The 14,273-nt window shown below is 43.6% G+C and overlaps 1 protein-coding gene across 1 annotated transcript in view; it reads right to left on the bottom strand.

The window, feature by feature from the left end:
* Nucleotides 1-1,742: 1,742 nt before the first annotated feature.
* Nucleotides 1,743-14,273, bottom strand: part of LOC5520987 — a 29,565-nt gene continuing 17,034 nt past the window's right edge. The window contains exons 13-19 of the mRNA XM_048729373.1: nt 13,375-13,944; nt 12,552-12,788; nt 10,523-12,026; nt 8,808-8,965; nt 7,319-7,468; nt 5,056-5,224; nt 1,743-4,241 (exon numbers count right to left, since the gene is read on the bottom strand). Of these exons, the coding sequence (XP_048585330.1) occupies nt 2,563-4,241; nt 5,056-5,224; nt 7,319-7,468; nt 8,808-8,965; nt 10,523-12,026; nt 12,552-12,788; nt 13,375-13,944 (4,467 nt within the window). The 3' untranslated portion in view covers nt 1,743-2,562. The remainder of the gene's footprint in view (nt 4,242-5,055; nt 5,225-7,318; nt 7,469-8,807; nt 8,966-10,522; nt 12,027-12,551; nt 12,789-13,374; nt 13,945-14,273) is intronic.

The following is a 14,273-nucleotide window of genomic DNA, read 5'->3' as shown; positions in this document are numbered from 1 at the left end:
AAGCTTTATTTTTTCGGAACATCTTGGAATCCCGTGGCTCTGATTTTAGTACACTTTGACTATGTTGTTAGTCATGAAAACAAGGAGGTGCAGTGCGAGTTGTTCCGTGTTAAACTGTAATATTACATAGCCGTAGCAGGCCTCGAATCATTGGGGGGGGGGGGGGCACGATACAGAAATATTAAGAAAATATTGGGGGAGGCACAACACGCCCCCACTGGAAAATATTGGGGGGGGGGGCACGTGACCCCAGTGCCACACCCCCTGACGGCCCTGTGGATTGATTGTTTTGAGTAGCGGGGTTTTGGCACATCGGAGTTGATTACAGTGATTTTTTGCTACCTTTTTGACCAAGATGTTCAGTTTATTGTAAATAAATCGAGCCAAAGTTTTACAAAAAATAAATAAACAAAAGATTGCTGTAGACAGCTCCAAGAACCCACTCTCTCACGCTCAAGACTCTTCAATGATAATTGATGTTTTCGGAGGTAATTTCCGGTTTATTTTCACTCTCTATTAATTTTATCTTTGCATAATGATTAGCACTTTAAACTCCTAAGTTTTTCTCGTTTTTGTGATTCCCTAAAATCACTTAGGCGATACAACGGCTACAATTCATATGTATCAATTCATATATGAAAATAGGAATTACGCATGGAAATCTATGCATCTTGAAAAGAGTGGGAGACTAGCTCAGCTTTAATGCAAAACACTTTTGAACACACAGAGAACGAAGAAAACAAATAAGCCTTTTGACTTATAAGTGTTTTTTTTTTATTTTGCCACTTAATGCCGGAGCGAGTGCAAGATCGCCACCCTAAACGTCACGTGATTTCTTAATGTCGCTAGTTATCGCTTTACAAAAGGCTAGTAGAGCTAAACCCACTGAAAGAAGGTGACGCAAACTTATGGAGAGTTCCTACTACAAACTTGAGCACTGCCTAATCTTTCTTAGTATAATAAGTGTTACAAGTGGTTACCCGTTAAGTATTTACAAAAAGCAATTCTTGTACAAACTTTTTTAAGGAATTATTTCAATCCTTCAATGTATTGGGCTTTCTGGTGCTTTAGGGGAATAGTATGCGTCGTCGTAAACATAAATTAAACAAATGCCTCCCTTTTGAGTCCCCAATATATTTATTTATCTCATATTTAATTTACCTTTTAAAAATGTGAAAAGGCGCTTTCTATAAAATACTGCATGTATTTTAGTATTCCACCTTTTCCTATATCCGTGTTGGGAACCCTGTGTATGATGTTTTTGGCGGGAATCGGACAACCAAATTCAAACCATGCTAGTTCGCACGTTCAAATGTTGGGTTTTGTGAATAAGAGAGAAGAGAGTGGATCGTGAATCCTCGCTTCGTTGGCTTAGTGTTTTTTTTTTTGGTGTTCCATTCCATACTTTTGAATGAAAATCGATGTGAAATAAAAGATATGTGGGTCTGAAAACAAAAAATGACCGCCAACTATTTGTAATGTGTAGTTCCAGAAAATATCCATACCCTCCCCTCCCCCCTCCCCCATTGAGGGGATTGGAAATTCCGGGGGATGGGGGTTCAAACGCCCAGGAATTTCCAGAGGGGAGGGGGTGTAAAATGCCCTTTTTCCTTAACAGTTACTGTATTTATTTTTTTTCTAGGGGGTTGGAAATTCCAGAGGGGTGGGGGGTCATACCTCCGTTCCCCTACATGGGGGGGGTATAGGTATTTTCTGGAACTACACAATGAACAAACCATTTGCTTTTATATCTTACTTTTTATATCGAGATTGATTTGATAGTTGTGCACCATTTTGATATGATTAAATAAGCGTTTATGCACCGTTCCTTTAATGGATTGAACTGAAGTTGTTCAAAAAGTCAAATGTCTTGCAGTTGTAGCTCTTTTCTTCCGTTTCCTTGTTTGCGAACCGTTTTGTTTATGCGCGATGGAGCAAAAGAATCTACTTTCTTTTCAAGGTAGAAATAATGCCTTTCTAAATAACGATAAAAAAAGACGGTTGTGTCTTTTAGCTACAATTAATCTTTGTATGCAATAAAACTACGGCAAGTATTCGAATTCGCGCTCGGAGGTTTGTTTACACATCTTCCGAAATTGTCTAAAGAATAAGATTTCTCCTCTACGATGATATTTTTGGTGATAGACTTATTACTGTATACTTTTTGTGTTTTTCTTGAGAGACACGGAGGTCTGAAGGTCATTAGTCCTTTTTGCTGCGGGAAATAAATTATTTTTGTGCTTCGGTGAAATCTTGAAAATGGCACCTTTGCGAGGGTGATCCTCTCGCTTACAAAAACGCGTGAGTTAGATATTTGCTCCCCTGTATAATATTGAAATAAAAAAACATTTTGTAATATGTAATGTGTGGAAATGGTTTTAGCTCAGCCATTTTTCCGTGAAAGGTGGAGCACAATCCATTCCTTAGCGTATTATATAACTTAGTATAGATAATGAAATATCAGGATTGTTTTTTTCTCGAGTTTTGAAAAGTTTAGCACGTCTATGGGGGTGGGGGTACAGTATGTACTGGGGTTCTTATTTTTATTTTTACCGCTTATTTCTATTTCACTATTTGGCTTTGATGATCCTGTTTTCCTCGCAGGGTCAGTTCCAATAACTCATGGAGGCATTGTATAACCTTTAAAAGATGTGTTCTTTCATCAGTAGTAGTATCACCCTGTTTGTCCAACTCCTCTAATCTCCTTTTCTTCTTGTTCAGCAACATCAATAGCACACTGTCAGAAGCTTGGTCTTGTGTGTTTTCTTGTGTGTTTTCGTCGTCAAAGATTTCATCTTCAAATCCTTTGTTGTCACATCCTGCATCGACCCTTACCCCCTTCGCAATTGCAAATTGTTTGTAGCACTGGAATTCTTCCTTTCGATCGTCGAAAATGATGAGCTCTAGTGATTTATTCAGCCTCGCGACTTGTGTATTGAGAATGTATTGTATGTTTCTTTTTAAATGCAATTCCTTGAAATCTGTTTCTTTTTCTTTCGGCATTTCCCTTTCCGGCTGTTTATTCATCCCAAAAACATCCATAACTTTGTCTTTCACCATATCAAAGAAGTCAAACCGGTTCTTCTGGAACTCCTCGTCGTCTTCTATGTCAGCGTAAACATTATTAATGATCGACAACAGAAAATTCATGAAAACAAATATCATTGAGACGCCATAGCACAGCAGAAATAACTGGACCAGTCGCTGGAAGTCAGACGTCAACACAAAGTCATTATTGTAGTCAAGTTTACCAAGAAGAATGGAAAACAAGGATTTCAGAGTCTCGGGCATCGTACTGAATCCTTCTGTGTAAGGGCACAGCACTGGGAATGTCATTGATGTGTAGGCCATCATGAGAATTGCCAGCATCAGCAAGAAACAATGTACCTGTTTTCCTGCGTGCGATAGCGTCCCTTTTAACAGTTGCAAGCTCCTCGAGAAACTCATTGAATGAAGAAGCTTTACCACTACCAGGAAGCTAAGTAGAGCGGCCGAGTAAATCATATTCTGTACGGTAGTGGCACACTCGTAGAGATCTAGGAACGTCGAGCGATCCTGCTTCAATAGTTTTCCCGCTTTTTTGATTAGAAGTATTTGCCTTGCATAAAGAACGACGCACGTAATACTGGTTGCACAAAGTGCCAAGTCAATCCAGTTCCAAAACTTCTTGAAATATGTCAACCTTTGGCGAACAAGACGTCGAACCAAAGAGTACGTAATCACCAACATCAGAAACACGAAGAGAAGCTCGCACGTGGAATAGAATACAAAACCACTATTGAGCTCTGTGTACACGCTAAATATTTTGAAGTTGACTTTCGGGATGGCAAGCCCAGCTCTGCCGAACTCAACAAAGACATCGAACACAGTAAGCAAATTCACGTTAGCGTTGTACAGAGCCCCCTCAATAAACACAGCACGTGTGTATTTATCAATCCAATGGGTACGCATGAGATAATCAACATAAGCTTTTGCGTAATCCTTGTCGTTCCCAAGCTCTGCTATATAGCCACCTCCACTGTAGACTGAGAAAGTTCCTATCACGGGTAAGCTGTGGTTAGCTTTGGACGCGGTGAGGTGGTGCCATGGTGAGAGCCTACCCATGATCCTCTCGTGAGGTTTAAGCGTGGTACTGTAAGCCCACCGCGGTTTGTAGTTGTAATGGTCTTCTTTGTCTTGTGTGTACGCCATGTTGCATTCCCGGAAATGCTCGTGCACGTGCTTTGATATGGGACAGCCACCTGTGCAAAACGAATATTAACTACTTATTAACCGAGCACGAGGGCTGTACGGAGAAATATCAGACCGAGATCTTGAATGTACGGCCCAAAGCCGCAGGCCGTGCTGAAAAGACCGTGGTCTGATATTTCTCCGTACAGCCCGAGCAAGCGAGGTTAATAAAAAAAAATCATATGGCTTTTAAAAATTAAAATGACGAGAAAACAAATTAGCTTTCGTTTTCGCGCGAATATCGTTTATCGATCTATTTCAAAAAGGCGCGGATACAAGATACCACATAAACCTTGGAGTGAGAGATGTTGGTTTTAATTGGCAATTGTTTATTTGTCAATTGCCAAATGGAAGTTCTACGACCGAAAGGTGTTTATGAGTAGTAATTATTTGTAAAATGAAAAGTGATAAATAAAATCAACCGATGTGAAGACCATATATTGATTATATTAAATGGATTTTCGCATGTTTTATTTATATATATATTTTAATTTGGATTACTGCCATTACTGCCATTTGCCGTTTGCACTGACAACAATTAAATAACACATGTTCAGAAGTGAATTCCCAACCACTGAAATTTAATAGTATGACTACAGATAGCGCTTCAAGGAATAGATATTACAAACGTTCGAGGCTCCCGCCTCTTCATCAGTGACAATGGCAACTAAAACAGAGCCTTGTTAGGTTTTATTTGACAAAAATTGAATTCAAAGTATGTCTCGATCCTGAAGGGGAGATCAGTGTACTGTTAAGTTTGCTTATGCTGTTATGACTTTAGACTTACTATATAATGAGCAAAGTAACTCGTCACCAGTCTCTCACCTTTCGTCACTCTGAGCTGCCTCAGTCTTGTCACTCCCACTCTATGTGATTGACGGCTTGCAGTAAATCCGCTGAGGCCCGCGGGCTCACCATTGTACCACGCTTGCTCATATAGTCCGGGAAGGAGAGTTTGTCGGACGTAGTCCCAGAACTTGTTCACGTTGGTAACCTGGCAAATGTTGCGATAGTTTAGCTACTTCCCTTTTGTCATTCTCTCGCTTCTACAAAAATGAATTCAAAAGGCACATAAAAACATCTGTTTTATTGTGTAGATCCTTTTTTTCAATGATTGTATCATTACTACTGCTGAGATCAAGTTTTGGTGCGTAATTTGCAATCTAGGCTTGCTGCATGCGGCTTGACGGAGCTGTGGCAGGCCTCGAAATACTGGGGGGAGCTGTAAGCAGGCATCGCAATTCTAGGGGGGAACTGTGGCAGGCCTGCAAATACTGGGTGGAGCTGTGGCAGGCCTCGAAATACCGGGGGGAGCTGTAAGCAGGCCTCGAAATACTAGGGGGAGCTGTGGCAGGCCTCGAAATACTGGGGGGAGCTGTGGCAGGCCTCGAAATACTGGGGGGAGCTGTGGCAGGCCTCGAAATACTAGGGGGGAGCTGTGGCAGGCCTCGAAATACTGGGGGAGCTGTGGCAGGCCTCGAAATACTATGGGGAGCTGTAAGCAGGCCTCAAAACACTGGGGGAGCTGTAAGCAGGCCTCGAAATACTGGGGGGAGCTGTTAGCAGGCTTCGAAATACTGGGGGGAGCTGTAAGCAGGCCTGGAAATACTGGGGGGAGCTGTGGCAGGCATCGAAATACTGGGGGGAGCTGTGGCAGGCCTCGAAATACTGGGGGGGGAGCTGTGGCAGGCCTCGAAATACTGGGGGGAGCTGTGGCAGGCCTCGAAATACTGGGGGAGCTGTGGCAGGCCTCGAAATACTGGGGGAGCTTTGGGAGGCCTCGAAATACTTGGGGGGAGCTGTGGCAGGCCTCGAAATACTGGGGGAGCTGTGGCAGGCCTCGAAATACTGGGGGGAGCTATTAGCAGGTCTCGAAATACTGGGGGGAGCTGTTAGCAGGCCTCGAAATACTGGCGGGGAGCTGTGGCAGGCCTCGAAATACTGGAGGGAGCTGTGGCAGGCCTCGAAATAATGGGGGGGAGCTGTAAGCAGGCCTCGAAATACTAGGGGAGCTGTGGCAGGCCTCGAAATACTGGGGGGGAGCTGTAAGCAGGCCTCGAAATACTGGGGGGAGCTGTTAGCAGGCTTCGAAATACTGGGGGGAGCTGTGGCAGGCCTCGAAATACTGGGGGGGAGCTGTGGCAGGCCTCGAAATACTGGGGGGGAGCTCTGGCAGGCATCGAAATACTGGGGGGAGCTGTGGCAGGCCTCGAAATACTGGGGGGGAGCTGTGGCAGGCATCGAAATACTGGTGGGAGCTGTAAGCAGGCCTGGAAATACTGGGGGGAGCTGTTAGCAGGCCTCGAAATACTGGGGGGGAGCTGTGGCAGGCATCGAAATACTGGGGGGAGCTGTGGCAGGCCTCGAAATACTGGGGGGGAGCTGTGGCAGGCATCGAAATACTGGGGGGAGCTGTGGCAGGCCTGGAAATACTGGGGGGAGCTGTGGCAGGCATCGAAATACTGGGGGGAGCTGTGGCAGGCCTCGAAATACTGGGGGGAGCTGTGGCAGGCCTCGAAATACTGGGGGGGGAGCTGTGGCAGGCATCGAAATACTGGGGGGAGCTGTAAGCAGGCCTCGAAATACTGGGGGAGCTGTGGCAGGCCTCGAAATACTGGGGGGGAGCTGTGGCAGGCCTCGAAATACTGGGAAAGCTGTGGCAGGCCTCGAAATACTGGGGGGAGCTGTGGCAGGCCTCGAAATACTGGGGGAGCTGTTAGCAGGCCTCGAAATACTGGGGGAGCTGTGGCAGGCCTCGAAATACTGGGGGGGAGGGGCATGCAAAAACATTATTGTAGTAAAAAACAATATTGGTAGTACAGCCGCACTCCTATTCGTCATTTCCTTATAATGTTTCACCTTTGCCTCGGCCCTGTAGGGTAGACAAAACTGCCAAAACTATAACAGATAAGCGCCGTAAAGTCAAATGATTTCTATCTTCGTGTATGCATTCCGGATGATACGAGATCGAAATGGGAGGGGAGTCCCAGATTATGAAAAAAAAGAACAAAATAACCAACTAGATGTGGTATCATATAGATATTAACACCAAGATTCGCAAGAACTATTGGGAATTATTTGTCCAAACCTGACTCATTTTCCCCGTGCTCAGGCTTGATTTGTTGAGTGGCTCTATGAGGTTTCTCTCCATGGATCGTCTGAAGTGGAAGGATTGGCTACTGATATGACCCTGAGCGATCACAGACACAAGCGCCAACACCAAGCTGTAAAACAGGAGCTGGAATAGGACAGCGCATAAGTTCGTTACGATATGTCGAACAGAAAAATGCAGTGCTACTTTTGACTTAAAAGTCAATAAATATTAGTCACTCAAGTGTATTTCAAATCTGTATTTTAGCGGCCACCTCCATAAAGCGGTAGCGGCTACCAGTTTCTCGTAAAATAAATTTCAGGGGCGTAGCCAGGGGGGTGGATAGGGCCCCCCCTTTTAGCAGCCAAAACTACAGTTAATGTGTGAGACATTATCTAAAATACAGGAGAAAATGCCTTGAAAGTACCTTTTGGGCCCCCTCCTGTTAAAAATCCTGGCTACGCCGCTGAACTTATTATTTACCTATTATTTACCGCCACTGTTACCTCTATTAAGAGGACGTAGAAGATTTCATTATTTTATCTGAGACCCCTTTGACGAAGAAATGATAGTGAGTTAAAGGCGACAGATGTTTGACGCGAAACGAGTGTGCCGCGGCTTGTATCGTGAGGATTACTGTACTTTTTGTTTGATTACTTTTTTTGAGCCTCTGGGCCAACTCCAAGTGCCCACTTAGATTAGCCCCGAGGGTGGCCGCGTAACAGATAGTTTAAGCCACGTCCCCCCCTCTTACCCTCCCCCCACTCTTAGTATTAGAACCCGAACCACTTTGACTTTTAACAAATTTGCTTACCATAAAGTCATGAGGTGATTTTATCGTAAATGCTAACGAAAAGCTCTACTTTTATGATATGGTTAATATGGGAAGTTTATTACGGGATTTGGATGATAAATGGGCATTTACTGTATATCCGATAGCACGGATTAAATCCTTCTCCGGTGGCATGAAACTAAAAGCTTATAGTACCCCACGTATACAGGCCTGCCCTTGTCTAAGACTAGAAATGGAATCAATTAAGGTTCCCTTCGATAGAACCTTTCAATGGACGCCTTTCTCTAGCGTAGGAGACGAAGACGGAAGCTGTTTAGGGCTCACGCGCGCGTGAAGTCAGCACGAAGGAGATGGGAGGGGGGAAGGAGTTGTCCTTTGCTCCTTCGATTTTCACGCGCTTAAAGGCCATGTCACACGTATGTTTTATCTCTTGCAACTTGTCTTGCAAAAAATAATTGCAAGTAGCACGCACGTTTTCTTATGTAACACTCCCCTTGCAACTTGTTTTTCTTTTCTCAGTCTCCCACTTCTACTTATACTTCCGTAACAAATGTCTTCAAGACGCAGGAAATAATTCGCGTGTCACCTGGCGTGTGCGATTTGCAATTATTTTTTGCGAGACAAGTTGCAACTGAAAAGTGTACGTGTGACAGGGGGTAAGTTTAATTATGACTCCACTATATTCCCCTTTACCATTTTTATATAACCTCTGAGCTTTTTCTCCTTCATCTTCTGATGTCGCAGCTGTTGGAGCTCGTCTTTGGCTGGTTCCCGGTGAAGCTGGAGTTCCTTTTCCCTGATGTCTTCAGTTATCACATCATTGGCATCTTTAACCCACTCCACACCTGGATCTAGAGGCAACAGAAAACGTACTCTACGAGCTGTTCCCGTGTCTACCGATGGGATGACGTTAATTCTCATGAGCGATTACTTTCCGCCGCTAAATGTATATATATAGAAGCCCACGGTAGAAACTCGCGCTTGCACAGCTCAATATATTTACTAGAATTATAATACGTTTTGCGTCATTGGCTTCTTTGTCAACTTGGCTTAATTAGGTAAGTATTTTAGTGGTCTTAGAATATTGCGGTTTAGTATTTTGACGCTATGACTTTCTTGTTGCCTGTTATGACCATTAGGCGATGTTGTTTCAGTTGTATCTTTCCCATATACCACCAGTTCACTGCAAACATCACAGCGGGTGCTGTAGTTTGCTTAGATGGTATTAGGGAAAGAGAAGAAACGTCAAAGCAGAACAAACGTTATACTTTATTTTACTATCGAGAGAATTTAATCCTTGCGAGTCGATTAAAAAACAATTAAAAAAATTGACTTATTAGTATAACGCATCGTTGGCATTATCGATACTTCAATGCAATCGCTCCTTGGGCTCCTAAGCAATTCTCGAAGCCCTGAGACGTTTTGCATGGAAAATGCTTCTTCTCCGCGCATCGATATATTCAAGTTCAGGTCTGTGTCAACCAACGACTTATACTGTTTTAAAAGTCAGACTATAAAACTATAATGTTTTTAATGGAAAACTTCAAAGCCACCGCAACAATCTAATTATCTGCCCTAAACAAACCGGCGCTGTATTTTAACATCGTACCAGGTTTTTTCAACTAAAGTGAAGTGAGGTGAAGTAGTAATACCCTGAAAACCCTTAGCTTTTTTCTTCTTTGGGGGGGGCGAAATCCGAAAAAGTAGACCTAATTCTTCCTGAAGGGGAGGGGGGAGGGGGAGGAGAGGACGTAAGTTTTCTGATAAAGATCTGACCACCCCCTCAAAAAACAAAAAGGGGACGGATTTTTATGCCATTGCAGTATCTCCACGGGACGTTTATTTTTGGATTTGGCTACAAAAAGGTTTGAATATCTAATTTGCTTATCCTTTAGCACGTCTATTGCGAACCGAGAGTGGACTTATGGCCTTTGTAGGGGAGGGGGAAGTGCGAACGCACCCCCAGCACCCCCCTGGGTACGAGCCTGGCTCCTACGATTTTGTTTGTGTTTTCCTTTGTTTGCTTACAAAATTGGAATCATCTGAAGTCGATAACGTGAGATGTCAATGTATCTGTGTGAGTGTGGTTAGCAAGAATTGCTATTAGAGAGTTCGAGTCCCGAAATTCAACAACTGTAAGGTGTAGCTGATAGGCGCCGATATTTCCCTCCCTCCCTTCCAAATACCGACTCCTTTGTTATTGTTTATCATTGAAATTACCGCGGTTTATTCACAGGAAAAATTCAAAATAACAATCTTCGAATAAAGTCTGATAGGTTATTGACGATATTGAGAATATCTTACTTGCTTGAATTAGCCGATGGGAATGGATGCTTTGTAGCGGCAATATAAAATGGCGGCGTGATTGGCCTTCTTTAACACAAAAAGGACACTAAGAAATAACCTACCTTTGTCAGTGGTGGCCTCGTCTGATTCCTCATGGACATGAGGTTTCTTAATGATCAAGGCAAACAGCACCGATATAACCACCACTTTGATTGGCTGACTGATCAGCACGTCCACAGTGAACGAGAAAACCATCGCGAGAAGCCACTCTTCCGACTTCTCCTTCCCCCACGTCATGCTGTAGAACAGCGTAAACAGTGCTGACGTCACTGATGACGTAATACACAAGAACCAGGCGACATGCACGAACCAGTGAGGCAGCGGTCCGATTGTCCAACGGGATTTGTTTCCAGGTTTCTCTTCTGAGATAACCTTATTTGACGTCAACACATTGTATGTTTGGGCCTCGTTGTTTCCCTCGAGTATGGGCAAGCTGTGGTACTTGTTTTTTACTTCTTGGGTTTTGTTATCAGTGCTCATGCTATTGACAGTTAGATTGGTAGTGTCCCTGCTTTTCACATGGTCAGCGGAAGAGTGATCTATGTCTTCGCCCTGCTTCCCGGCTCCCGATAACCTTCTCACAACATCATCTCTGTAGTTCTTGATATGGAGTTGAGAGGGTTCCTTTTCGGTGCTTACAGCATTGTTTTTAAAGCCTAGATCAATCCCTGAATCGCTCGAAGTTCTTCTTGAATCTGACACGATGCTGATATTGTTTGAGAATTTTCTATGTGAAAATCCACCGGGATCGCTGGCCTTGAAAATGTCAGGCTTTTGACTTCTTTTGGTGGGGTTATTATTGCCATTAATGGTAAGTTTGGTCTTTACCTTCCTGAATATTGTCACGATGACAAGGTTAACAGGTATCAGAATAAGGCAAGTGTATATGGAGATTACTACGCTCGTCATACTGAACCTGATTGGTCCAATCTTCACCTGACTGTCGTCATTGGCGCTTTCCTGAGGCCCTTGTCCATAGAACATGGCATTAGTGACCATCGCAGTACAGAGCAGGCACAAACAACACGAGACTCTCTGCACATGAGTAAAGGAACTTCGTACCGGACGAAAAAGTACAGAAAACCACAAGTGTTTGTCAGTAATATCCTTCGTGAGCTTGCTGTTAAAGAGGGCCTTAAACGTTGTCAATTCATCCATGCTGGCGGGTGTGAGCACCAGTGAAATCTCCCCGTCCTCTTTGTCTACCGCTAACCACCGTTCACAAAGTAGCAGCCACTTCTCATCTGTTTGACAGTCAAGGACTACCACCTGTTTCAAATACCAGGAAGGATCGGTACCGTAATTATCGTGCCAGATCTTAAGAGCGGTGATAGCTCCGATTGGGCCGGGTACAGAGAGGATGAAGGAATTGGTGCTTCTTTTCTGAAAGAGTGGCCTCTCTTCGCTGTCATTCAGGACGAAGGCACCGCTGTCCTTACCCGTGCCGACGACTGTACATGATACCTGGGCCGTGGTACCACTTCCTCCCTGTTTGCCAGTGACGAATGTGATCTGGTACCGGTACCTGGCATCTGATGTGGTGCTCGGTAGTTTGATTGGCCCAAGCTGGAAAAGAAAACAGAGGGCAAGAAGATAAGTACCGTAAAAAAGTATTTTATACTTGCTTCCGTTCTCATGGGAGCTCTCAAATGCAATAAAGACCAGTATTGTGCCTTTTTATTTTATTTTTTTGGGGGTGGGGGGAAGGGGGATGGTAAGGTGCTAATTATATGCCTTAGGGGACGTGGTTGTTTGGACTTCTTTGTTAAATTAGCTAGTCCTCATTTTTCGAGAGCGATAAATGTACGTTCACGTATCACCGTGTGTAGAAGCAACAGATTAATCAAGATATTAATCTATAGCTAAATACTAATAGTATTGTGGCAACGTTAAGAACAGTTTTGAAGCAAAGGCAAAAAAAGAACTCTGTATTAGTCTACTTCGTATTTCGTTTGACAATGAACAGTCATCATTTTCTTGGTTAAGATACCTCATATTCAAGTCAGGACAGGTTAAACCTGGGGCTTTGAGATGACACACGTAGTTTCCTCATAGGAACAACATTTTTTACTATCCCTGATTTAGAACTACCTGCACTAGGTCTCGGTTATCAGCACGTCTCGCCCAGGCGAGGAGGAGTGGATACAACAGGAAGATTGTCATGATTGTGAACAGAACTGCAACGTTTCCGGTGTCAAACATATTGCTGAAGCCTTTTAGTACTGCACTGAAGTCAATTGGATTAGGTGCAACTTCAAACGCGCCTCCGAAAGACGTCAAGTGTGTGCACCTGCAGTGAGTCTGCCGGGTGTTTGTCTGGTTTCCTACCTGGAGGATGTGAGAATGGTTAATATAGGAGTTATCTATTCGGATCATCTTCTTACTATATTGATTGGTCTTACCAAGTTATCAAGTTATGGGAGCTTATATAATAATAATAATATGTTGATGCTTTCATATTTTCTTTCTCTTTTACCCTGTTTTTCAGTTTGGTCAACATAGGGGTGATTGACTCAAATTGTCCCTTTTCTAAATTGATGGTCTTAGCAAGTTGTGGGAGTATATATAATGATACTATGTCAATGCTTTCATGAAAGGGCTAATTCTGCATAACAACAAATTATATTTTTTCTAGCGAAAGGGCCCATTAGTAAGAAAAATAATAATGGTTATTATATAACCCTCTTTAGATAAAGACTCTTGTATTGTATTGAATAGCAATTTTCTTTGTGCCCTCCCGTACTCATGTGACACTGGTTTTCTACATCCATGATGCTCCAAACTTTTTTAAAATAGCATGGAAATGGATGAAACTAGAATGATAACAGGGCAACTTGTTTTCTTAAACTCGTTTTATCTTCACGTATCCTGCACTCATTAAAAAAATTCATTGTCCTCGAATTGTTTCACTCACCTCACATCCATCAGATCGCCATTGTTGTCTCGTTTCATTCCAGTACAAGCATTTGGAAGTGTACGACTTCAGAGTGTAGTTCACGCACAAATCCCCCTCTTTCACGACTTCCGGGTCAACTTTGACTCCAATGTAATACGTACCAGCCATCACTACCTTATCCGACCAGAACAATCTTGTCGGGTACACTGAAGTTTTAACTGTGACACGGCTCCTTTTAACCTCCGTTCTGGTTATAAATTTTGACTCCGTTGGTGCCCTTCCACGCTGTAAAAACACCCACAAGTCGTTCTGGGTACTTGCGCCGATCTCTACACTAACGGCGGTGCCATTATCCTTGACAATAATTCTATGGAAGTTCCATCCCCCTCGCTCGTTCGCTTTCAGACAAAATTCCTGCATTGCGCCGGCGTGTTTTTGGTCACGTGGAAACAAGATGTCAATGGGCTCCTGGAGGTTATTCACTTCCAGTCTCTCTCCGCCGCAACTGAGCGAGAGGCTTGGGACTGGGCCTTTTACTTCGGAGGCTCGCGTATCCCATTTGAATGGGTTTTCTTCCATCGCCATCATCTGAAAACAAAAACCAGTCAATGACCGTGAAAACAGCGCAGAAATCAGTCTGTATGGCTGCCATTACTTCGTACCGTTGACGGCGGAGAAAGGAAATTCCAGCCCTTATGATGTGCAAACTGTGCAGGCTATGGCGTGAATGAGGCCGTTTTGATCCCAGCATTGTTTTAGATAACTGATCGGGTTCGACATCTTTATTCGATATCCCATTACATTATAGGACGCGAGCGATAAATCTGGTGATCGGGCTTCATCCGCGTAATATGAAAAAATAAAACAGTCGAAAAAATGCCTCCTCGTACATTGCTAGCTGGCTTTTCTTTCTTTAG

Source organism: Nematostella vectensis, chromosome 6 (genome assembly GCF_932526225.1).
Source record: "Nematostella vectensis chromosome 6, jaNemVect1.1, whole genome shotgun sequence".
Taxonomy (NCBI): domain Eukaryota; kingdom Metazoa; phylum Cnidaria; class Anthozoa; order Actiniaria; family Edwardsiidae; genus Nematostella; species Nematostella vectensis.
This window is presented reverse-complemented; position numbering and strand designations above follow the sequence as displayed.